Below are 26,412 nucleotides of genomic sequence, written 5' to 3'. Positions count from 1 at the left end.
TCCCTCAGAATCAGATTTAAGTAGAGCTGGCTCTGTCATTATTAGCGTGTATTCTACCTACAAGGGTATAGTTACAACTTCTCAACTTTAAAAAGGAAGTATACACAATAGCCGGCAATAGCTAATACAATATTGATAACCAGCTCAACAACGCCCCAACAACGACTAATGTCAATTTATCTTGTGTGTTGTAACATGTGTAAGATTGACAATGAACCTATACATTTACAACCAACCTCAATGAACACATGGTACAACTGCAGTGTAACAAGGTAGTATTATAATAAGTTACACTACATGAGAAACAAGACATGGTACCATATGGCACATTGCTGGGTGGAGAAAAATACATTTAACCATGGTGACTACGTCAGACTAAAACAAATAATCTCTAGACAAAGTAAAGTATCAAAACTTTCGTGTTTATATATCATGAGCGCGGAGAGTTGAGAACAATGTTTAAACGAAGCATGAATAACGAACGATTCAAGTGTTGAGGTGCGTAACATGAGTATATACATCATACAACGTGTTTCAAGACTCGTGTAGTAAAGGTAGGTTCATGTGACCAGTACAGTTCAAAGTGTAAACAGTGAAAACAGTGATAATGTGATATTAAGGGCAAAAGAGTAGGAGAAAACAGAAGGTCAGGAATTTAGCATAGGATTAGTAAACTTATGATAAGCTAACATATTCTCATGAGGTTTTAACTAACAACACGATATTAAAACAACTCAAATATTTATTGTAACGCAACTCAAATATTTACTGTAACGCAACTCAAATAGCACTGCACACAATGGCACACAACATGTTGACCACGGTTAATATATTGGAAAGATTCATAAGGGATAAGGAAATAGTGTGTAGTCGTAGCTTTTGTTCTCGGAGTAGGTTATTGTCAGTTCTCAAGTAATATTATATATATACATATTATATATAATACATAATATATACCCACATCAAAATAATACAGGGTGGGCGTGGCCCAAAAGTAACTACCCACACGCAACCCTTTAATAACTCACGTAAATTGGTTATCAAGAATTGCTTTAAAAATTTAGAGAATATAGATATGGGTCAAACTTAAATTTCCTGAAATTTTCGTAAAATTTCATCGATTACAGAGGGTATGGCACACCACTTCCTCTTTGGTACATTCATTAAATCCAAATTTCCTGTTCTCAGATTCACATACAAAGATCTTTAGAAATACTTATTTTTCAGTTCGTCACAGGTCAGATAACTCGCTGAGAACAGCACTAGAATAACTTGATTATAATTTCTGCTTTGACTGCTTTTGACTATTGAAACTCTTTCAGTGTATTGATTTAATAACACGTACAACTCTACACAGCGTGCCCGGCACGCTGTGTAGAGTTGTACGCGTTTATTAAATCAATACGCTGTCAGCGTGGTGATACAGAAGAACAGCGAGAGCCGCGGTTACAGATTGTCACCGTTGAAATGTCTACTAATCATCATACGTTTATTCGAGCTTTTCGCTTAGAATTAATTAATTATATTTAACATTTTACTTAACAGATCTTATACTTATGACTTTATGATAAATCATCTTCTGGAACAGATTGTCCTCCATATATGTTGCTGCATTGGATGGTTTCATTTTCAAATTAAATTCAGTAAACTATTGTAGACAGTACCGATATAAATCAGCATGTTAACGTATCCCAGAAACTAGACAGTTTTGGCTATGGTTCTAATTGTGGATTAACTCGAGAGTCGACGTTTTTACTCAATCCTGCATTGAACACGACTGTTAATTTTTAAAACTATTTATTGGACGTGACAAAGAACTAACAGGTGTTATTTTATTTGCCACTTACCAAGCTCATTTTCTTACTGATGACGAGTGGTCATTGATCAAGTGATAAAAAAGAGGTGATAATCTTAGACTCCGATAATACGCTTCTTAACGTCTAAGAGTTTCCGATTAATCTGGAAAAATAACAAACTGATACAGGACTTATACCCATAAACTGGTATATTTGTGATCATCTGCTATCGTAAAAGACAATAGCACCTTCTTTGTATAAAGCGACCATCCATTCACTCTTTTGCTATAAATAGCTTCATTGGTGACGTTACAACATCTACCGGATACCTACAAAGGATATTTTTTGTCATGTTGTCAGAATATTCCACAGATGTTCAAAGGAGTTTCCCAAAGATGTGAAATCTGTATCTGTCATTCAAGCAGCTGTACCTTCATCCTGATTCCTGAGGTATAAAACAAGCTCCATTTTTCCTTCACTCACCACTACCACATCTTGACAAACATTTCCACGATGCTTTCTTTTCTAGCCATCCTCGCGGCCATCTCTGGCACCTGGTCTGCAAGTTCCACCCTCACTATCTACGAACACAGTAACAGCGGAGGATCCTCACGAACCCTCCACGGAGCAGAGCCCGACTTCGGGGCATTCCACTGGAACGATGCTGCCTCTAGCGTGACTGCGAGAGGTGGTTCCTGGGAACTCTACACTGATAATGACTACCAAGGTAGCAGGATGGTGGTACCCAATGGACACTCCATCAACGTCTACCACAACGACGCGTACTCTTCCGCTCGTCCAATTTGTGCCTACGCTAGCAATCCAGACGCAGCTAAACTGGTGGTATACGAGCACCACAACTCACAAGGGGCACAGAAGGAGTTCTTGGTGGACTCTGACTACGTCGGAGACGACTGGAACGATATCATTACATCTGTTTATGCTGCAAAAGGTGATTGGGAGTTGTACGAGCACGCAAGTTATGAGGGACTGAGAGAGGTTGTCAGACAAGGTCAAAGCATCAACATCAACAACGACCGAGTGACTTCCCTAAAGCCAATATGCGAAACCTATCGCAAGACCTGCACGCTGAAGAAGGTGACTGTTATCGACAACGGACAGATGGAACCAAAGTACGAAAATACGGAGATAATCGGGTCTCAGGATAGTGGTTCCTGTTATGGTCGCGCGTCGCATGAACTGACTCTCTCCAGTGCAGACTCAGTCGAAGAGTCGTCCACTTTTGAGATCTCAAAGAGTGACGAGATCAACTGGAGTCTTTCTGTTTCTGTGGAGGTTGAGGCGTCCGCTAAAATCCTGGGATCTGGAGGATCTGTGACAGCTGGGGTGTCCGTAGGTGTGGGGGGAGCTCACTCCATCACCACCACAAACTCTAAGAGCTTCTCTAAAGGTAACGAGAAATTAGTTGGATTGAGCATTACCTTCAACACTCCCGGAGCAGCTATAGTCTTCGGATCAGTTGACCGGTACACAATTGACAACTCTAACATACCCGCTGACATGCACATGGAGTGCCCGGACGGATCAACTTTCACCAAGAGGAGCACCATCAAGCTCAAGTCCGTGACATATCCCTCTGCGCACTTCTGGTCTCTGAATGGTGAATTCTCCGCAGAGGCCTGCAACAGGGACTGGTCCTTGGCTGAATGTGTCCGAGGGGTGAGACAGCAACACTCTCACTTTGTCGGGAAGAAGGAGGAAATTAGACAAGCTTTCAATCAGTGTTTCGCTAACGGTAAAGGCAAAGTTGGAAAATAGAGTTACAAACCAGCGCAAAGAAAACCAAGACAAGTGAAGATGGAATTGAAATTTGTTTTTTTAGTTGGATATTAGTTCTTATTTCTTGGTTCCATGCTATACCGCATTTTTCTTGATTTCATCAGAATTTTTGCTTGGGAAGCTAAGCTGTACCATTAAGACAATTTAAATTAATTTATTTCAGTTTAATTCAAACAAACCTTGAGAGATTTAAATTTGGCATTAAACTCAACATGAGTTTTTAATTTTTTAGCTTGTTTTTTTTAAGAGACTTTTCGATCATTTCTATGTCTTGCGGATTATTCTGATATCGCTCGTAATTCTGGTTCCTATAAAATAACAGCAAGGAATGTACAAAAACAGCTTTAAAACTTTGTTAAAGTTACCTTTATGTTTTTGAGTGAGAGTTTCGTTCGGAGGAAGCCTACAAATTCCTAAGTAAACGTGTCCTTCTGTGAAAACCTGCAATGGTTTGGTCAGAGAGCTCAGATTGAGTGACCAATATTTCGAAGTACAGTATGGAGCAATTCGAGAACGGTGGAAGTTTCCAGTCCAAAGGCTATACCTTGATTTCGTTTGGAAATAGTTCAGTGATCTGAAAAACAATTAACATTTCCAAATTCCAATATGTATCATAAACTCACAGATTTGATTTTGTCGTTGATTTCCAGCAGACTCATATTACCAGTATTGATACCGTTTATCGTGATCACATAGTCTCCGATTGATAACCCTGATTTGTGTGCGTACGAGTCTGAAACAGGCGGGATAATTAATTAATTAATTAATTAATTTAGAACCAGCTGACTAGGGTCTATGTATGCAGTAACGCCACGTTAAAATTAGGCACTAGATATTTAGAGACTAAGAGACTTTTCAGATCATTACATTGTATGTTACACAAATATAAAAATTTGTGTTTGACTGAGGCAGCAATCTTATGGAGTTTAAGATACAATCGAGCTATTTCGGATACAGAATTGAAATTACCCGCTCAAGTTTACCTTTTTGTACGGCAGTAATGATGGGGTAGTTGGTGTCAGTTTCCTTGATGGTCACCCCAAACTCATTGCTCTTCTCTGACTTCTCTACCAGCAAAGTGAACTTGCCATCCTCCTCCGACCCTGGTCGTCCTGGCTTATCCTCGGACTCTGCTCGTGATCTGTTCCTCTTGCACTGAGATTGCTGGGTGATCACATGTTATATCACTATGTAATGCTAACTGTGATGGATATGTTTATTAAATTATCATTTAGGTGCATATCATGGTCGTAAGAGCACAACTATCAGATATATTTAAACTTATCAGCGACTAGGTCAGCTTTCTGTTCAATAAGATGTCCTTAGTATTATGTTGTGAAGATGTGTATTGTGTAGGGTAGGAAATCTTCAAAAAGCGATGTGAATGAAATTTTTAGAATATTTTGCTGCCCTCGTCTCATAACTTGCACGTAAACTGAATAACTTGCACCGTGCAAGTTGCACGTAAAGTCGGAAATTGGAGTTTAGGTCGAGGAAAATATTACGTTATTCCTAGTCCAATAATGCAGCTCAGCACAGTGAAGCAATGAATAAACTTGCAGCTGATCAGCGATAGATCCTTTTTGAAATGCGCTGAATTAATCGTTGAAAAACAGTCAAATGCACTTTGTCTCGATAAAAACTGTTTCCCTCAGGAATGGTTTGGTGTACACTGTACAGTAACTAGAGTAACTTAGTAACTATTGTAGATAATACCTCGCTTAGCACATGGAGTCAACTGCATTAATCAGTTAGCGCTAGGAAACTGCGCACAGCAGTAAGCGCTAGGATACTGCACAAAACAGAGAGCGCTAGGAAACTGCGCACAGCAGAAAGCGCTAGGAAACTGCGCACATTAGAAAGCGCTAGGAAACTGCACACAACAGAAAGCGCTTGTCCGAGGGGCATAGAGATACCTGGATGCAAATAGAGCAATATCTCCGGTTTGGCCGTTCTATCAAACTCAACATGGTCGTGCTTACTGCTTACATAGCCTACGAATTGTTTGATAAGGACTTGATTACTATTTTTGGTTTGCCACATCTGCTTCTCTTTTCGGGACGATACTTTAGTTAACAGGTGACAAAATGAAAGATTTAATCAGGTTAAGATAAGAAATAAATTAAACTCAAATCATTTCAAAGAGTTTTAGTACAACACAGATAAGGAAGTATGTACAATCTAAAATATTGCTGAGTGGCTGGTAAGACTTATACAAAATTGTTAAAAATAATTCCAGATTGGTCCCAGTCAAATTGCCGGATTTTACTGGTACCGGGATTCCAAAAATAGGATGATCAGTGATCTGGGATACTCAACTAGGCTCTCCTACTTGAGTACATGAAGAATCTTACAACATAGTTATTAGTAAATTTAGAACTAATCGACATTTTATATTGTGAATAGAATAACATCCTTATGATAATACAAAGACAAAAGCTAAAACCGTCAAAAAAATGAATAATGAAACGCAAGAAATGGTTTAAATGAAAACTTACGATTCCAACGTTTTTCAGAAAGTATTCATCCATGATCTGTCATCATTCTTCAACACAATCAGTTCAATAGGATAATTGGCACACAATTAACACTTAACAATTAACAATTAACAATTAACAATTAACAATTAACAATTAACAATTAACAATTAACATCAGGGATATACATACAGGTGATAACGAAGGTACATAATATAATGATAGCTAAATTCGGCATTATGTTGTACTGACCGTATATTTTCTAAAAATAGACATAATGCCGAGCTGTTGTTTACTATGAATAGTCGGTAATAATGGGTTGAATAAACCGTGATATAAAATAAACAAACTAAAAGATAAGCACTAAAACTTCTTCGAGACAATCACTAATCAGTGTACAAAATAAATCACCCTAAAATAGATCAGAAATAATATGATATTGTACTACTGCAGTTTTTTTAAAAGACTAACGAGCTCTTTATCTGTATCTAAGGTTCAGCAAACTGATAACGTGATAAGATAATTAGTATTAATCTATACCAGGGACGTAGCCAGGATTTTTCTTTGAGGGGGGGCTGTCGGCGAGCGAAGCGAGCCGACGCGTCCAATCATGCTGCGCAGCGAGCGAAGCAAGCAAGCTGTGGCAGGGGTCTGGGGGCGCAGCCCCCAGCGGGGTCCAGGGGCGGAGCCCCTTGGCGGGGGCTAGGGGGGCGCAGCCCCCCGGAAATTTTTTGCGAAACAGGGTGTTTTAGACGACATTTGGCATTAAAGAAATTTGTAGGACAGCAATAAACTGGGATTGAAAAGAATCAAGTACTCACGTAAATTTGGTAACTTCACAACAGCAATCTGCATTCTCCAATCAGAATTTACGACTTACTCAGGCCTAATCGTCTTAAGATTTTTACATTTCCTACGGTCTAGGGGACACTATTGACTATAATTATAGAAGTCTTCTAGAATGTTTGCTTGGATTTAATGACATATATTTACGACGATTTCCACATGTATTTTGAAAGTTCCTGCTAAAACAAACTTTTCGTATCACTTATATGTTTTAAATAATCCCCCTCCAAGAGTAAATGGTCTATAACTGCATAAAATAAACCAACGAAAATATCAAGTACTCACGATCAACTGCACTCACCTGCAAGAAATAACCATGACAAAGAAGCAAAGTAAATTTATTCAAAGCCACACCAGGTCGAATACATCTACCATGAGTTTTATTACCGCCTCCATAACCACAATCCACATGAACCAACCTTAACAGCGATTTTTCTACACACGACACACACGTTCAAAGCACAATCAGTTCGACTCGATACTAACAAGTTCAAACGTTCACATTGTCCTTCAACCCACAAGATGACGCTTTGCAGAAAGTTAGTTAAAGGTATGTTGTTCGTGGGAGATTTGCAGGCCGGTTATGCCATATTAAGATGGTGCTCCTCTGTAGAAGGACACGGTGCCCACTGTAATCATGATAGACCCGTGGCGCCATAACCTGTAACACTCTGACTTACAGTTTTACTGGCTCGTAAGATACTGTAGAGGGGACTCCGTGAAAATGAGTTACAGGGTGTCTTACTTTAAATAAGTCTAAACAGTAAGCTACGGAAAGATTGTATTACAGAGGACTGCAAAAGTTTCAGCTGATAAATGAGGTGGAGTGGGCAGATGACGCTAGATCGGGAGTTTGTAATTATCTACTTACTTGTACTTGAAAAGGTCTGCGATATCAAAATAAATGGCTGCGATAAATGGCTAACTAATATAAAGAATCTGATCAAAATTGCATTAATAAATCAGAGGTACGGTCTCACAGTATATTAAATTCTTACACTTGGTTTAAATATCTTATTAAAGTCAGCAGAGGCACGCCTGTGTGTATGTCTAATTCATATTTAATATTCATATAACTTAATACATATTTCATAAACGTTATGTTGCTAATCTATCTACGATACACTGTACAATATATCGAGCTTTATTATGTTAATCACACATCTCCAATTTCTATACAGCTCTGTAAAACACACCCAAAATATAAACGCGGCCATCCACCGCGGAATTCTGTTCCAATATGATATATCTCGCAAGTAAATAGTAATTCTAATCAACAAAAGTAAACCAATCAGCGCACTAAGCTGAAGACACAGCACTATACAGTGTGATAATAAGACCAATAAAGATAGTACAATACTACTGTAGACAGCCTAGTGTAACACACGGTGTGCAGACAACGCTAGTTACATAACGGCTACATCCGGGTTAAGATACGGCATACCGCCTGTACTCACACCATGTGACATTTGTGATATAACCTGAGTAAGCCGCTTTATAGCAGCCACTTATTGTTAAAAACTGAGTAGAGTAAGCCGCTAGAAAGCAGCCACTTGATGTAAAACTAAAAGCGGCTGTCGTGAAGGGCGGCTATACTTTACTAGTAAGACAGACATTAAACGTTATTACAGAGAGCGAAGTTATATAAACTGCTATTGGATCTAAAAATAAAGCTTGAGCCAAGGACGGTTAGATAACGGTTTAATGGGCGCATATTAAGAAAAAGTAGGGAGCTCTCATTCGAGCAAGGGAGTCTATAGCATGGTCTGTTGTCAGTCCAGTGTTCAGTGTATCAATACAGTGACTGAGTGACATATCCGAGCAAGGGAGTTTATAATTGTATCTATCTGGAATGGACATTAGACAATAGACAGGTCCGAGTGCTCACACGAGGGGTTAACATATAAAATATACTTAAGTAGATATGAGTGCGAAATGTCAATCAATCATAGTTGAGTCGCATGAACGTTTGCAAACCACGTGCAAGGCGTACAGTCACGTGACCACAGTTTAACTTCATTTAGACGCTTCACGTAAAGATACCATTATAAAGTAGCTTTTTTATGTTTGCCTAGTGATCGAGTAAGAAAATAATAATGATTGTTGAAGTTGAATATAGAAAATCAAGAGCAGGATAACTTTTTTCTAAAAAGGATAAAAACAAAAAAAAACAATACTGAAACCAAATTTACTAAAAAATCAATTTTACAATAATATCTAAAAAACCAACTTCGAAGCTTCGACTCATGGAATAGCCTGGCAAGTGGCACCGCCCTGTAATGAAACTTCTCCAAGCTCACACAAGTGTTAGTGAGGAGGTAGATGTTCATGCATTTCTACTGATGTCGAGTTGTATTACTGATGCGTGGTCACTGAATGCTTTACGAGTCTCAAACAAAACACAATCCCATATTGCCTTCGAACTATACTCTATTTCTTTATATCTTTCATTGTCGTCAGACTTCTTTTGAGAGTGTAAGTCAGATACCATTATCTGCAAATTAGGGTTAGACGCTGGTGGCACTAAATAAGTAAAGTCTGTCCCTTTTAATAAGCGCCGTTCTTGAGCAGTGCGAGTATAGGATGTATTCTTTTTAAAAGAATGATTTTTCTTGACATAATTGATGTACCCATTTGTATCTCGTATAATGAGTATGATAGAACAATAAGCCCTAGCTCGTGATGCGGTTATATACATTCGCGGCAATATCTGGTCAAAGATTTCTACTACATCGGATTCTATGTCATACGAAGTTTGCAGACAGTAAAGCCACATTGCCCGTGAAAACTCTATGATCCCAATAACTGCTGGCCATTCCCTAGACATTGTGTCAGCATAGTCATAAACTTTGATGTCAGATGATTTCAATTGGCTGATCACTTTTTCACACACTTGTCTCCAATTAATAGAGTCTTTCATCTTCTCTTCTTCAAGGTCTTTAAATGACATATTAAGATGATGCATTCTCATCATATCAGATCCGTTCAATGAAACTTTTTTGTCTTCATTCACAATAACAGCAGCTTGGCTAGTTGACAATTGTTTTAGTTCATCGGTCAAGTGTCTCTCAACTAAAGCGACTATTTCTTCTTGAGATGATTCCATGCTACATAAAATGTTCAACTTTGGCTTGGGACCATGAATATGATGTCCATGTTTTTGACTGATCAGAAAGATGGGTGGTATGTGTTCTTCTTTTTGCTCTCTAAATCTCATTGCAATTCTTCAAGATTGATTCTTGCACCACGAATTGAGGCCAATATTCCTGCAATTTCGTAACTGTTTCTCAAATTTGATGAGAGATTTATGAGCGACTGCGTTCCTGTATGTTTCATTATAAAGTTTATTTCTTTATCGATTGAAAACTGTGTGTTGTAAGCTTCGTCAAGATGACCATCCTGAAAAACATCATTACAAACCCAAAAAATCCTCTGAGAACTGGAATTCAAATCGTTAGCCACCATCTTCATGATTTCTTCAGATGTTGGTCTTGTCATTCCAGCAACGAAGGCGTGAAAATCGTCAATGAAAATGTGATTATTTCTTTTCAGAACCGTCCACAGCAAAGTTTTCTTTTCATCATCAGCAACAACAAACAATTGATCGGAAATCTTCTCGTCTTTAAAATATCTAACAAAAACCTTTTGGTCCGACATATAAGACCTATAAGAAATTGTTGTGCACAATGCCATGGCGGCTGTACCAGAGTCACCAAGTGTCTTAACAAACCTATCTGCCACCGACTTAGTTGCAACAAAAACGATGATCTTCTTGTTGGTCTCTTTTGCGAGATCGTAAGATAAGAATAGTTTTCCCGGAACCAGCCGGACCGTTAATAAATAATTTTTTTCGTTTATCGTTCAAAATTTTTTGCTGTTCGTCCGTGAGACATTCGATACCTAAACATTTTCTAAAAGTCTCTGACGCATTGGACACAAAACTTGACGGTGGCTGTCGCGGTCTTCGACTGATTGAAGATTTTCTTATGAGGTCGTCTACTGCCAAAATGGTTTTACCAAAATCAAAAGCTTCAACGTTAAATTCATTGTCACTTCTCATGCACCAGAGACCTAAAAGGATGTTTTTAATCTGAGGGTCAACTTGGGCTCTGTTAAATTCATTCTCTGCCAAAAGAAAAATATCTAGGATTTCCAGATCGTCTTTCGAAAGTAGAGTTCTCTTCTCATCTGGCGTGAGTGTGATTTGCTGCGAAAGTTCTTGTAGAAGATCTTTTCCAAGGGAAGCGAATATTGTGAACTGTAATATAGCTGGATTATTAGTGCCAGTTTTATTACAAATTCCCAAAGCTAAGTCTTTGACTTGCTTACGCTGTTTCAAAGATTTTTTGTAATTTCTTTTAAATGATTGCTGTCCCCAACATTCTCCAGCCTTGACTTCGACAATAGCCACAAAGGATTCATGTATGATAAGGAAATCACACTCGCCCTCCACCTGATTCCAACGTTTTTCACATTTGTGTTCAACAAATATATCGTATTGTTGGTGGGTGTACTCGAAACTATGGAGCACGATGAGCCCACATTCCTGCATTTCCAATAATTTGTAAACAGTTACTTCAGCTTCGTATTCCTGCTGCTGTTTTAGTTCCTTCGCCTCCTTGTTGCTCATGTCTCCATCCGGGAACTTGTCTGGAAATTTTGGTAGTGGTGCGTTAGGAAACATGGTGGATAATTTCTGATTCTTGCAGTAAGATTTCGACACTTGAGCACCAACATCTGCAATCTTTCTTCTCATATGCTCTTTTTCCATGTCGCATAACGTATCCTATAACTTTAGAAAAGGTCAAATTGGAGAGGTTGGAAACAAAGTGATAGATTAAGATAATATACAATAGTCATAAACCAAAAAACGGTCAGTTATACACGACTTACAAAATACAAAGTTTATAAATCGTCACCTTCAAATCTACAATAAGAAAATGTTCGTATCTGCAATATTGTGTTTTCAAGATATTGACAATACGCCAATAAAGTACTGTACATCACCCTATGAACTAGATTTCATACCTACGGTCATGTGAAATGCCTTATAATGTTATAAGCTGAGAGCATCATTTTACTGATATCACATGAGATCATCGGGTCTTAATGAGAGTGCCACTCGAAATTATAGATTTTCGATACGAAATCGAGAAAACAAAGTATAGAATACGATACAAAATCAACGGCAACAAACATTACAAAGTGCGTGTTGAAATTGGGTACCACATTCTAAAAATAGACCCACTTAGGAGTAGGCAGTAAATACTTAAATAGAATCCGAATCGAATTCGTTTGTAAGAACAATAAAAAACTCCAGTCTAACGCACCGTGTGTATTTTAATAGCTCTCCTTCAAAGAAACTCTCTGGTTTTTACTAAGTTACTAGTAAATTAGTCAGCCGTAAATCGCATGATATAACTAACAACCGTGAAACATTACACCGACTGCAAATATGCGATACCTACAAACCTTTTTATCAATTCTAACTAGTGAGTTAGAATCTTAGTTTTAGTGAACAGTGGATTTTGACGTATTGAACGCACGTTCCAGTCATTTTGTAGTGAACGTTATTGAACGTTAGTGAGCGTCAGTGATTACTGATTATCAAAAACAAAATTCACGAAAATACAATTTTTGAAATCTTAATTTCCCCAACTGATAATTATTAATTTTCCCAGACTGATTCAAATGAAGCGATCCTATTTCTGTGCATAAAATATTAAAGGGGTTTATTATTATCAACAGGTTGTAAGGTATAAAATGGTAATATTATTACTAATTAATTAAAAACAATGAACTAAGCATAGCACTTGCACTGGTTATCAAACTCGGTTGATAATAAATTATCAAAGGTTATTCTTTGATATGAGAATATGAATATTTATGCTATAACTGAACACTACAAGAGTATTATACCCAACATTGACCGGCGAACTGATAGCTACTTCAGAAGCAATGAAACTACAATCTTCTAGATAAAATGAGTCATAGTACTTTCAGCCGGAGCCATCATAAGTGACATAAATCTAAAAGATAGTATGGTTAGTTTCTAAATATAAACTCAAACTCTGAAAAGGAAACTGCCGTGAAATATGAAACATCAACAAAAGGACCAATTATTTAAAAAAATAATTTATGGAAAGCCCCTCAGACAAAATAAAAATCAATTATGCAATAAAGGAATCTTAAAAGGGTTTGTACTATTCATTCCTGAGGGGCGGAGGGTATTTAAGGCATGTATATATCGGTGCTCCTTAACATCTAAACTACTAGGACTTGAATTTTCTAGGATACACACTGAAACACTATTGTTAAAATTTTTCTTCTGAGTCAGTCCATGCTCTATATGGAGGTGGAGTCCTACGCAGTTTGAGTCATCATCCGTGTCAACCTACTAGTAATTTATCAATAACGTTCAGCTGTTCAGAACGTGAGATGAGTTTTAGTGAACGCATGTACATCAATTTTTTTCTTCAGTGAACGTTCCGTACGTGCACTACAACTAGACTAAGGTTAAAATTGATAAGAAGTGAGAGAAAGTAAGAGTAAGGAATATCGCTTCGAAATTGAAATAATCAATGTCATAATGAAGCATAAAATCGTTGAAATAAAATTAACGCCCCTGGCAGCCTTTTACTCCTTCCTAAGTGTTTTGGTTTTCAGTCGACCCACTGCCCACATGATGAGAAAAGAGCGATGATCCAAATTACGCATTAAAACGAGTAAAGGGAGCCTTTTTTGGACCACACTTTCAGTTTGGCTTAAATCCTTAATCAGTAGTCCGTAATCCGTAAGTGACTTTCCCTCATTATCAACTACTCATTTTGCAAACATAACAATATGATGAAACAAACTAACTAAGTTACTAGCATACAACGAAGCATGTTTTCTTATCAGATACAAGGAAACGATCAGGTTACGAAAAATATCTCTAGTAAAACTGCATTTTACTGTCAACCATTGCAGCGCCTGCAAATAAGTTAACTCGTTTATTATTCATAAATAATATTGTGTATGACTACGATAATAATAATATACATCGCACACAGTGATTTGGGAATACTGTAATACTTATAATTAATAATGAAGGCCGAGTGATAAGGGGCCATCTACTTAGGACGTCCGGCAAATAGGGAGGGGTTGTGGTTTTGAAAATTCGGACAGGGGGAGGGGGTGGTCTGAAAGTGGGGGGGGGGGGAGGGGGAGTGGTCTGAAAGTCTGCGATCTTGGGCCTTGGCGGACGTCCTAAGTAGATGGCCCCTTAATACATAGATTTTATAAGATGATATTGATATAAAAGCATCGCATCGAAATCAATGAACTGACATTTATTGCCTCTTTATTGACGCCCTTGGCAGCTTTTCTCTCTCTCTCTGTTTTGATATCAAATTTATCCAGAAATAGAAAAAATGAGCAATGCAATAACATATACCTTAGCACAAGCAAGAGTTTTGGTTGTCTTTTTTGGGACTACATGCTCAGTTTGAGTAAGCCAATATATAACAGCCACTTGATAATGATGTAAAAGCGGCTATCTGGAATAGACATTAGACAGGACAGGTCCGAGTGCTCTCACGATGGGTTAACATATAAAATATACAGGGGGGGGGGGGGGGCAAAAGTCAGTACCCATACGTTGGGTCTTATACAACCGCCGTGTTTTATATTTGAGAGTTGTTGCTTTGCAGAGGGCATACTGTACCTACTTGTTCGAGGATTCCGTCACCAAAATTTGAAAATTCGATTTTTGGGGGTCACACCCAATCAACATTGAATTGCTTATACTGGTGTTTGTGAACATGTTGTGAGACCCCGTTGTAACATATTGCAATGGTTCATTTAATCCGGAATATACTCTGAAAAGATGGTGCGAAACGGATTTAAAATGACAAAGTTATCAAGCAATTTGTTTATCTCGATGATTGGGTACTCAATGATTAGTGTCCAAGTAATAGTGAGTTAGAAGTGATAATTGAAAGGAAATAACTAATAACAGTAGGAAATATCGCTTCGAAATTGAAAATAATCAATTATTAATGTGATAATGTAACATAAAGTCCTTGAACTAAAATTAAAAATGCAATTTAATGTACTGAAATGAACAATGCCTCGTAGTGAGTGGCACACTGTAACACTGTTACAATTGCTTACCCTCCACACCCCTCTTCTTAATTTTTAGTTGCCTTTTACCCATTCTAAAATGTCTTGTTTTTTTGGCTTTAATCCGTAAAAATGACTTTCCTTCATTAATTACTCGTCCTCACTCTTTACTATTCAAGTGTATTTGTTATTATTATATATTTTCAGTAAAGAAGATAAACTAAAAGAAAAACTTAGTGCTCCAGTACATCACGTGAGCACTAACTTGCACCACCAGTTTGTAAACTGGAGATTCAATAATTCGGAATTACCACGGGATCTTGTTAATTTGATCTATACCATTGTGACGGTGAGAAGGACGAAATACTGAGTCTTGTTTAACACTTTCTCAGTATTTTTAACAGAGCTATAACAAGTGCTCCTGAGTCTGGATTTCGTTCTCACTCTACTAAGACTAATTAAATTAATGAGTTAAGCTAGCAATTTGGACCTGCCCCTGTAATATTAAGAACTAAGAATATAGAAAAATCCTTGCACCATTCACACACCAGTAAGAATTATAACACAGTTTTCAGTATGGGCCAGATTTACACCACTACTGTAAATCTCATTGTCGTAAACTTGGCATTTTTTGCTAAGCACAGTAGACAAAACACTTAGACTAGCCCAAGTGTGTAGACTAATTGTGGAGCCTGATCACTAAATCCTAAGGGTGCAGCAACACCTTTATAAGACTACCACTATAGCACTTATCTTCACAACAGTTGCAATGAATCTTTTCAGCTACCTTCTACTCGGAGGTCTCCTTACGACAGGAATTTGTACGATATTCTACGCAAAGGCTGGAGCTGAAGATGGTGACGGATCCTGGTCAGCCCCCTTTGGAACGATCCAGGAGTGTGTAAACGAAGCAAGAGGTGGAGACGAGTGTCAGATCAGGGGAGGGAGGTACCACGAGGAGGTTGAGATTAAAGGGGTTAGGGGATGGGCTACGAAACCCACCCTTATTAAGGGATACGGGGATGAGAGGCCACTTCTTGATGGAACTGTGGAGATCAAGCCTAAACATGGTGACTGGAAGATTATGGGGGATATCTACTATGGTGAGATCGAGGAGACAATATGGCAGCTCTTCTACGATGATCTGATGATGACGAACGCTAGGTGGCCAAACGCAAAATGGTCAGATAAGACTGTATTCGACGGAACCAACCATTGGGCAAAGACATCGAAGAATTCTGAAAAAGGAAAGATCATTAGCTTAAACGATGACTTGAAAGACAGTGGTTTAAACATGACCGGAGCAATAGGAATCCTCAATATTGGATCATGGAATAGTTTCATGACTAAAATAGACCATCACACTCCGGGAAGCAACGAGTTCACATATACAGATACATTTGGAAACTACGCTACCAAGTGGAAGCATTCTAAGTACTATTTGGAGGACAAACTTGACCTTCTGGACGCTCCTGAAGAGTGGTTCTTCAACAAAGATACCAAAGTACTCTACTTTATCCCTCCAGTCGGCGAAACCTTTACCGAGGTTACATCTCTCCGTGGGAAAGTTATGAGCTATGCGATGAAGATATCAGACAGCTACAATGTTGAAGTAAAGAATATTGACTTCTTTGGCACAACAGTAAAAGCAGCCGCCAACAAAGCAGCTAGAACCGGTATCAACTGGCTGAGATTTGATTCTCTTAACTTCAATTTCCCCTGCGCCTCAAAGCGTATGCTTCAAGAAGTGAGCCTATCAGAGTGCATGGTGGTAGATGGAACAGGAAATGAGGATGGAAAGATGTGGGTCAACAAACGAACCTATACATTCTTCAACAACACGTTCCATGGTGCAGACGGTAAAGCACTGGCCTACAGTGGGTCCCACATCACCTTGCAGAACAACCTGTTCGAATACAACGACTGGACTTCAACTAACAGTTTAGTGGGCGATGGAGGGCATGCTACCGTAGGATCACAGAGCATAAACGATGTCATGATCCGAAATACCCTTAGAAACAACGGGGACGGAGTTGGACTTCGACCGGGTAGAGAAAACGGAGTAGTGGCCTACAATGACGTCAGTGGTACCTGCTTTGGAATGCAGAGGTTGGACGGAACCGCAATACAGCTCGCTCAAAAGGCCCAAACAAACTCCACTGTTACCCACAACTGGGTACACGACTCCCCTAAATATGGCATTAGATTCGACGGCCAACCACCTGCTATCGGAACACACGGTACGGTGAAGAATAACGTTGCATTCAGGTTGGATGCTGGTGGCTTGCAACTTAAGGGCGACTATCACGAGGCGGACCACAACTTAGCGTTTGACACCCTGGACGGAACAGTACGGCAATTCCCTGGCTGTTCTCTGTGTTTGTGGAGGCATGTCAGAGAGAACCCTGGTGAGATGAATGCTCACTCTGTGGCAACCAACAACTTGGCTGATATTGCGTCTGGAGGTAGGAAGTATAACTTTGAAACAGGTAAACCATTACGACCACCACAGACTTGGCCGCTACATGGAGAGATTGTAAAGAACAACAAGGTCACACCAGACCTCAAGCACCTGCTCCATGACCCAGATAACAGTGACTTCAGGGTCCTCCGAAAGTTCGCAGATTCGATGGGAGATATAGGACCGTACCGATACCAGGAGAAGATGACCGAATACTGGATACCAGGGAGAATCCTCTACAAGCCCTCATCTCCAGTCCCTCCAACCCACTCCACCACTGTTAACAGGGTTAACCGTGATGCCCTGATGTGGTTAAACGCCTGGGGCTGCTCCAAACACCACGTTTACTTCAGCTACGACAAGGAAATGGTCTCCAACGCAAGTGGGATAGAATCAGATTCCTATGTAGGAACAGCAGATGAAGGAGGCAATGTGGTGTACCTGGGCGAGGAGCTGGAGACGCAGGTTACTTACTACTGGAGGGTCGATGCTGTGAGGGAGGATGGTGTTGTGATCAGAGGTGATGTCTGGGATTTCACCACTTTGGATACTAACAAGCGTGAAGCGTTGTGAATATTATTTGTTTTTGAGTTTTTGGGTGCAATGAGACTGTGGTTTTAACTTTTATTTTGTTTCTTGATTACGTATCAAATATACCTGTCTACCAAAACAAAACACTTGCCAGGAATTTAAAAATGCAAGATAAAATACTTGAAATTAATATAACAATGCGTGTCGTGGTTAAGTAAGTGTATATAATAATACAACAAACTAATTTATATAATACTCACGATATCACACAAGTCATCCCTGAAAAATTATCAGTTATTATTAAACTAAAAATATCCAAAAGTTTGGAAAATTACCAATCTCGCCGTTTTACTGTTTTAGAGTGGACTGAGATTGAGTAAGATTAAACAGTTTAGGCCTAACTGTGAATATGAATGAACATCGTAGACACTTGACACAATTAAGTGATAACTTAGATAAAACAAGAATTTAAAAACGTTATGATACGACAGCGGGCTACACTGAACGTTTTACTTACTCAAATACTACGCTCTTCCTTCTCTCCTTATCAGGCTCCTGGTAGATAAGAGTTGGTTAATCATGGTAGATAAGAGTTCGTGAATCGTGTGAGACTTAAAAGTTGAAATCTATTTCTTAGAAAAGTTGAAGGGCCGTGGAATGTTAGAACTGGAATTTGAACCGTGGTGGTTTAAAAAAACAAAAATCTCAGAGAACAGTTGTCTCTTTGTTGTTCAAATAAAACATTGACATCTGTATTATATTTTATTACCTTACTGACAATGAGTGACTCAGTCATGAACGATCACTATGCTTAACAACTCTATAATGACCACAGTCTTCTCCAAGATTCACACTAAAACCACCAACATGACAAGATTCACAGCAAAACAGAACGCTCACATCGAATAATCACACAGCCCATCTCTAGTGGTGATGATTATCTCTTGTTATAATATAACTTAAAACCCACACGTCGCTAACTCCGCGAGCTGCTGCCTGATATTGTGCGGTGAATGATTTATTGCTTGTTATGTCGTGTAAGGATCACGTGGTGATCATGTTATCCTCACGTGATATTCACGAAAAATCATTAAAACGAATCCGTTTTTAAGAAAAAGTATTGAGTGCCAGATATTTCGGATACATCATTATTAACTTATTAAGTTGCATCAAAATAGCATCATGCACTCAAAATACAAGTTGTTTTGCAGTGTTGAATGGAAGTCACGTGATGGCCAACAAGCCTCTCGTGTAGCCGGTAGAATGTGAAAACTGCACTAAGTACTGCAGTATGCTTACTGCTTTAGCAGTGTGCAAGTGTGTACAAGCATGTAATCATTGATTGGAGTAGAATAACTGTGCAATGTTGTGCTCCAGAGTTAATGATGAACAGCGTGTGTGAGAACTTGTCCAAGGATCCAAATTTTAACAATTGGTCAGTATAAATTTTAAGAGAACATAACAAAATGAGAATGTAACAAATTTGCAACGATAATAACAGAAAACAACAATTTTCAAAACTCAGGATTAACAAACAAAGATGAAAAATACCTTATTATGATTAGTGCATTTCCTAGAGTATTACCTTATTATGATTAGTGCATTTCCTAGAGTACACCGTCTCTCCATTTCCGTTCGTCATCACGTGAGCAGTCTCCAAACTCTCCATCTTCTTTTCAGCACCGTCTATCTCAACCTTCTCCACTATAGTCTGATTGTGCTCTATCACAGAAAATATGGGGAGGTCCTTAGCTATACGGGATAGCCAGAACAGTGTTACTGCTATCTTATTGTTCCTTCGCTCCAACTCCAAGTCGCTGAATTTATTTAGTACCTTATTTCATCTGATAAATTAATTTTTAAATTAATAAAAGGATTACCAATCAGCTTCTACTGTCGTGCGTCAAACTAATACCTCCCTACCAGATACGGATTTAGAATTTGGGCCTAATAAGGCTCACAATTAAACTCACTCATTCCCGAAGTATTTTATATCATATGGTTCAAACAACATGTCTTCTTTTAACCCAACTCTTCGGCACCCATCCAAGAAAAACTGTACATTTTCCTGTAAATAATTTCAAACATTTCAAGTCTCGTAATGCAAAAAAACAAGAAACTGCTAAAAACAGATTAAAAAAGAAAACAACTATAACTCAACTATGACTTATGAGTAACTAACTAAAAGTCAAAATTAGTGAACAAATTATCCTATTATGAACATTTTATAAGGATGACAGGAAAATTTCCTTCACTGTTTCGAATGAATTTTTTCTTCAAAAACCTATTAATGAGTTCAATCATCAATGTAGATGGTACAAGACACGATTGAGGTATTTCCAAAAAAAGCTTTGATAAACGGAAAGAGATTTTGGAAGATTTTGATGCTATGAAAATTTTGAATATGTCCTACCAGTAGGACATTTTCAAATCTCAGCTTTCCGCGACCCAAATTTCACTGTTTTGACTGAATTTTTCTTGAATGACCATCTTACAAGGTCACTGAGGTGGTCACAAAACACCATTGAGGTACTTAAAGTTCTACTCCCAAAGAAAACTTTGATAAACGGAAAATCATCAGAATATAAAAAGAGATTTTGGAAGATTTTTGAAGAGGAGCTTTTCTGCCATCCCCTTGACCGAAATTTCGAGGTTTTGACTGAAATTTTTACCACTGATTAATCAGTGAGGTCGGTGAAAGTGACACAAGTCGCCATCAAGGTACTGGAAGCAGTATATCCGGAGAAAACTTTGATGCTATAAAAAATTTTGAATATGTCCTAACAGTAGGACATTTTCAGATTTCCGCGACCCAAATTTCACATATTAGGCAGGATTGGCGATTAATTTTTGCAGGAATCAGATACTGGAAGCTGAATTTGTGGAGAAAGCTTCAATGAAACTTTGCAAGGTAACTTGTTCACTTATTCTATTCACAGTATAATCACACTTAATATCAGTCTAGAAGCTTTACTCACAAGCCAGGTAATCGGATTTCTCCCTACGTTAACAAATGGGATGGTGTTTGGAATGACTTTGTTTATGATCCTGAAATTGATGAGTTACCACTAAAATTGACAGTTCACCTCCATATGCAAATTCACTAATCGAATAATTTCATGATTTAAAAGAAAACTTGGAGATTAATCAATTAGTTAGTGTTGAGCCCAGTGGCGTAACGTAGGGCCCCACTGACTGCGCTGTGCAGGCCAAGGGGGGGGGGGGGGGGGGGGGTGGCAATTGTCGTTTGAATGTGGGACAATTTTAAGTACTATCAAAACTATATGTTTTGCTCTAGAAACACACTTTTTTTGATATTTTACCGGCGTATCCTCTAAAATCACCTAATTTGTCCAATTTTACGTTTCTACTTTTTCAGCGGGGAGGGGAGGGGGGGGGGGGGGCGCCAACATGAAACGTTACGCCACTGGTTGAGCTGATTGATATATTTACTTAAATTGGCAAATTGAATAGTTTCATACCTGCATAGAAGAATGCCGTCAGTAAGCGCTTTCTTGAAGTCCAAGTCGCTGCCGTGCTTCTTGCTGAACACAGCCTGGTAAACTAGGGGTGAAGGTTAAATCCTACTAATATCAAGGCACTTCTATTCATAACAAGAGATTGGCCGATAAAGATGGTTGACATGTACTCAGCAGAGAGAAACGAGGACCCATCCCACTATCCGATTGGTGTGTTATTGTTAATTGCGAATGTTCCTGTCCATGACATCTTAAAATACTATAGATCTACTGATCTAGCTCAACCCATATAATAGAGGTAAGAGGAGCCATAATAGTAAAAAATTTAGAGAGTTACCTAACTATCACGAATTATCTATTTACTGTTAAGCGGTCAAACTATTTGTTAGAAAATTTAAATACAAGTGCTTAATTATCAATGACTCCAACAAATATTCTCACCTCTATCCATAGTCGGGCTTGTTTAAGAGTTATTGTCTCTGCTTTCTTGGTGTCTAACTCCCAGTCCCTCTTGAAATACTCGTTTAGTTCGTCTGTTACAGTTCCAACCTTCATCCTATTTCTAAACGTTTTATATAAGTAAGCACTGAAATTTAAGGTTACATTTTCCATTTATACTTTGGTTGCATAGCCTCTCAAATAGCCTGTGAAGTGACTCATACACCATAAGGGCCTTGTATCCACGTATTGTGATGGAATAAATGTTGATTTACACCCAAATCACCACCAAATTAGATAATTGAAATCTGTTACAATTTTTTATTATTTGTAATACTTACAATTCACAAATGTATAACAAACAATTTAAGGAAGTAATGCCAGACCATACTCTAAGTTCTTTATGACATACTTAGAAACACACCAAATTTATGTGTAATAAGGTGTTATGATAAAAAGTGCATTGAATCACACTGCCTTTGCTTACAATTAACAGTAGACAGTACTTCCTGAGAAAAAAGAGTATCAATCTAATTCCCTGATCTCATTCCCTGATATATAAACAATAAAGTTACAATAAAGGACATAATATGTGACATTCGAACCCGGACCTTTTTATTGTATTTGGTTGAGTGGAGCTCTAGCCAACAACAGCTGCAGTGATAGGTTTTTACAGTGGTTTTGATTAAATTTGTTTATAGCAGTTTGCTAGACGTTATCTCAACAAGGCTACATTATTATATAATATATAATAATATGATTGTTATTGTTACCAAGTCTGTGAATGAGGTCAAAGCATAAATTGAAGTAAATAATTGGAATTGTATTTAACTATTTATACATCATTCCAAGGCCGGGTTATGACTATCGTGTACTCAATAAAATTAATTGTATTTTTGTAATTTGTATCTCTTACCTAGTATTTCTTTTTAAAAGAAGCTGAGCCTATATGGTACACGAAAAGATAACATAAGGATGCTTTTGTATTTTTGTTGTATCCTTAAATAGGATGCTATGTATTTAATTTGTTTTTCATCAGAGGAACATGTATAATTATGTAATTCTAAAGTAATGTGACTTAAAGTATAATGAAATCAAATTTACAATAGACATTACCTGGCACGCCAATCCTTGGCGCTCTTTTTAATCAATATTCTTCCTGAACACTGAATGTGTATGATGTAACTTTATCCTGAACTTTAAACAACAACTTAATTGGGGTGGGTCTATTATTTATAGGTGTGTCTCCAGCTCTGCAGCGTTGCTCAATAATGCATTTTGTAGATCTAACGTGATTAAATTGCAAAAAACATTATTTTATGTGCAGCGCTACCGGCAATAGTACAGGTTCTTATTAGAATTAGACCTCTGCATGGAATCCCAGTATTCAGTTCTTGATGTCAATTATTATTATCAAACATGTCAATCTTACAAATGTCAACAATCCTAAAATAATTTAGAACCGAAACGTGATCCTTTGTAAATTATATGTCCCAATAATCAAATTGACTTGTACTCAAGTATAAAGTTAAACAATTTACTCCAATAACCACGGTCACTAGCAAGTTCTCTCAAATGGAGAATATCATCATACGACTCCAGCAAGATGAAGCGCTTCCAGAGGTCAACCTTCAGGTGGTGCAGGAGGTTACGTCTGTGAGCCCCGAGTCTACCAATTTCACTACACATCCCGACAGCAAAACACAGCGCAGCTTGAGCTGGTGATCTTTCATCGCTCCTCAGTATGTGTCCTAGCATCTTTAGTTACTCTGTTTGTAGAGGGTATCTTTGGACATCATACTGCGTGGCCAGCTGACATTCATGATCTTTCTGAGGTGGTTACGGTGACATGCATCTAGTTTGTCCCAGTACGATTTAGGCATTCCCCAGCAACTAGAGTTATACATGAGGATAGATACTACTTGGGCCTCATAGACCTTCAGCTTCTTCTGTAGGGGGATCTTACTCTGGCACCAGACCTTCTTGAAGTTCTGGAATGCTACATTGGCTAACATGATTCTTCTGGTGACATCTTTCCTACTTTCTAGTAGAGAACCCAACAACTTGCTACTGCACCATTCTTCATTCATTCTAAGGGGTTTACCATCATCCATGACCTCATCTTTCCCAGCTATGTAGACGTGTACAAACTCTGTCTTTGATTCATTAATATTCAGATTGGTATGGTGTCAATTAATTCCAGTATATTTAATTCCAGTTCCTGGAATCCAATAATTTTATTTAATTCCCCTAGATGGTTCTAATTAGAATAGACCTTTTCTTGTATCACGTTGCGACCCCCCTGACGATACAGGGGGAGCCGCGCACTTCGTGCGCGGCGGGTCATACAACGTATGACAAACCTCTTCAGGGAAACACAGTATTCCAGTATATTTAATTCCAGTTCCTGACATCCAATAATTTTATTTTATTGATCCCCTAAATGGTTCTAATTAGAATTAGACCCCTCCAGGGAATCCCAGTATTCAGTTCTTGATGTCAATTAATTCCAGTATATTTAATTCCAGTTCTTGGAATCCAATAATTTTATTTTATTCCCCTAAATGGTTGTAATTAGAATTAGACCTTTTTAGGGAAACACAGTATTCCAGTATATTTAATTTCTGCAGTTCCTAACATCCAATAATTTTATTTTATTCCCCTAGGTGGTTCTAATTAGAATTAGACCTCTTCAGGGAAACACAGAATTCCAGTATATTTAATTCCAGTTCCTGGCATCCAATAATTTTATTTTATTCCCCTACACCCTAGATCGATGGTTCAAATTAGAATTAGACCTCTTCAGGGAAACACAGTATAGTATTTCAATATCATGCATCATCATTGTATATTGTTAATTTGATTGACGATGTCAACCCATCGAGATCGTTGCTCTGCGAAGCAAGAATGCTAGTTTGCGCGGCGCGTCGAAGTCCTCCAAATTGTTAATTAACTGATGCATATCATGATACTCGTAAAATTTTTGTTGCATGGCACTATTACATATTAATACAAGCACAGGTTGATTCACGATGTCAATCTTTCGCATCTCGCCGCTCTGTGGTTGCGAGAAACATTATTGGATGCGCGCGCGGCCCAGTAGTGCATCGCGCTACAAAAGCACAAGCAGCTGACTTAAAAGATACTTGGACTCCAAACAATTTTAAATTGCAGTGATATAATCTAATTGCAGCGAAGCGACACACACTTTTCGATATATCGTAATCTTTTCAATATATTGTAATTGTAAGTTACTTATACAACAGACTGCAAAAATCTCTCAAATCGATTTTGGGCGTTTTTAACCGTTTGTTGTAATGTTTTTAAATACTCAATATATCTTAATTTATAAATTTTTCACCTTACAAGACATATTTATGGCGGCCTAATTTGCGACGACCGAAATTTTGGCGGTCCGAAAATATGGCGAAATTGAACAAAAACCGTCAAATTTCGGACGTCACAGAAAATAAGGGTATTTTTCATCATTTTTTGTGACAGTAAGCAGTAAGGAAATTTCTGAAATTCGGTAAAATCATGTTCAAACTTAGTCTGTATTAAGACTGTAAGACTTTCATGTTAGCACATACATGTATTTTAATGCAAATTTAAACTGTATTGCTTGACATTCAATTCGTCATTGGTGTGGTGATAATTTGTCCCAAGATGCCAGAATTTATTTATTTATTTTACTTGATATTACTTTTTAGGAACAAAATAAAGCAGTGAAGGCACAGTCATTGAAATAAGCTAAAAGATAATGCAACGGATTCTATTACGACGACCGAAATTTTGGCGGTCCGAAAATATGGCAAAATTTTTGGAAAACCGCCACATTTCGTACGTTATAAATATGTCTTGTAAGGTAATCGGAACGAATTAATTCATATTTGATAATTTATTCGGTAGTTTATTATGATGCTGATATTCATTATATTGATATTGTTATTATTGTATGATTAAGCTATAACTCCAAACATAACTAATATTATTTCTTTTAACAAAGCAAGGGACTTGGAGTATAAACGACCAAGTTTGCATAAATTTCTATCCAACCAAGAATTCAGGAGGCAATGGTGGGTGCGTAAACTTTATGGTCTCCACTCTCCGATCCTGTATCACCCTGGATTCTTTTCGATATATCTTAAAGGTATACCCTGTAGTCAATCTCTTGCTACTCCAAGTCCCATAGGATATCTGATCTAAAGTTCGTGCTAGTTATATATTATATGAAATATATTTTTGTCTGCTTTAATTGATACTAAATAAAATTATTGTTTTATATTAAAATTGTTGTTTTCTTGTTCCAAACATCGCGTCGACGAGTCTTAATAAAACAAATATTTAATAAAACAAATATTTATTTTTACGGCACAATCAAACAATATCAATAATAAATAAATCAGGGGAGGTTTGAAGAGGTTTCAAGTGCCGAAGGCCACTGCTTATCTTTAGGATTTGAGAGTGACCTGTGCTTGAAA

The 26,412-nt window shown here is 37.9% G+C and overlaps 1 protein-coding gene across 5 annotated transcripts in view; it reads right to left on the bottom strand.

The window, feature by feature from the left end:
* The window catches only part of LOC134817759 (uncharacterized), a 33,719-nt gene extending 11,662 nt beyond the window's left edge, over nt 1-22,057 (bottom strand). The window contains exons 1-11 of one of the 5 annotated variants that reach the window (XM_063827056.1): nt 21,935-22,054; nt 21,497-21,570; nt 20,993-21,062; nt 19,988-20,082; nt 19,631-19,831; nt 19,566-19,587; nt 18,532-18,569; nt 18,275-18,293; nt 4,580-4,760; nt 4,220-4,329; nt 3,962-4,037 (exon numbers count right to left, since the gene is read on the bottom strand). In XM_063827056.1, the coding sequence (XP_063683126.1) occupies nt 3,962-4,037; nt 4,220-4,329; nt 4,580-4,760; nt 18,275-18,293; nt 18,532-18,569; nt 19,566-19,587; nt 19,631-19,831; nt 19,988-20,082; nt 20,993-21,062; nt 21,497-21,570; nt 21,935-22,048 (1,000 nt within the window). In that variant the 5' untranslated portion in view covers nt 22,049-22,054. The other 4 variants (XM_063827058.1, XM_063827057.1, XM_063827055.1 and 1 more) reach the window with 4 other exon arrangements.
* Nucleotides 22,058-26,412: the final 4,355 nt, after the last annotated feature.

The sequence above is a fragment of the Bolinopsis microptera genome, chromosome 7 (genome assembly GCF_026151205.1).
Source record: "Bolinopsis microptera isolate Bmic1 chromosome 7, MBARI_Bmic_1.0, whole genome shotgun sequence".
NCBI lineage: Eukaryota > Metazoa > Ctenophora > Tentaculata > Lobata > Bolinopsidae > Bolinopsis > Bolinopsis microptera.
Note: the sequence above shows the minus strand (reverse complement) of the source record. Positions and strands in the feature narration are given on the sequence as shown.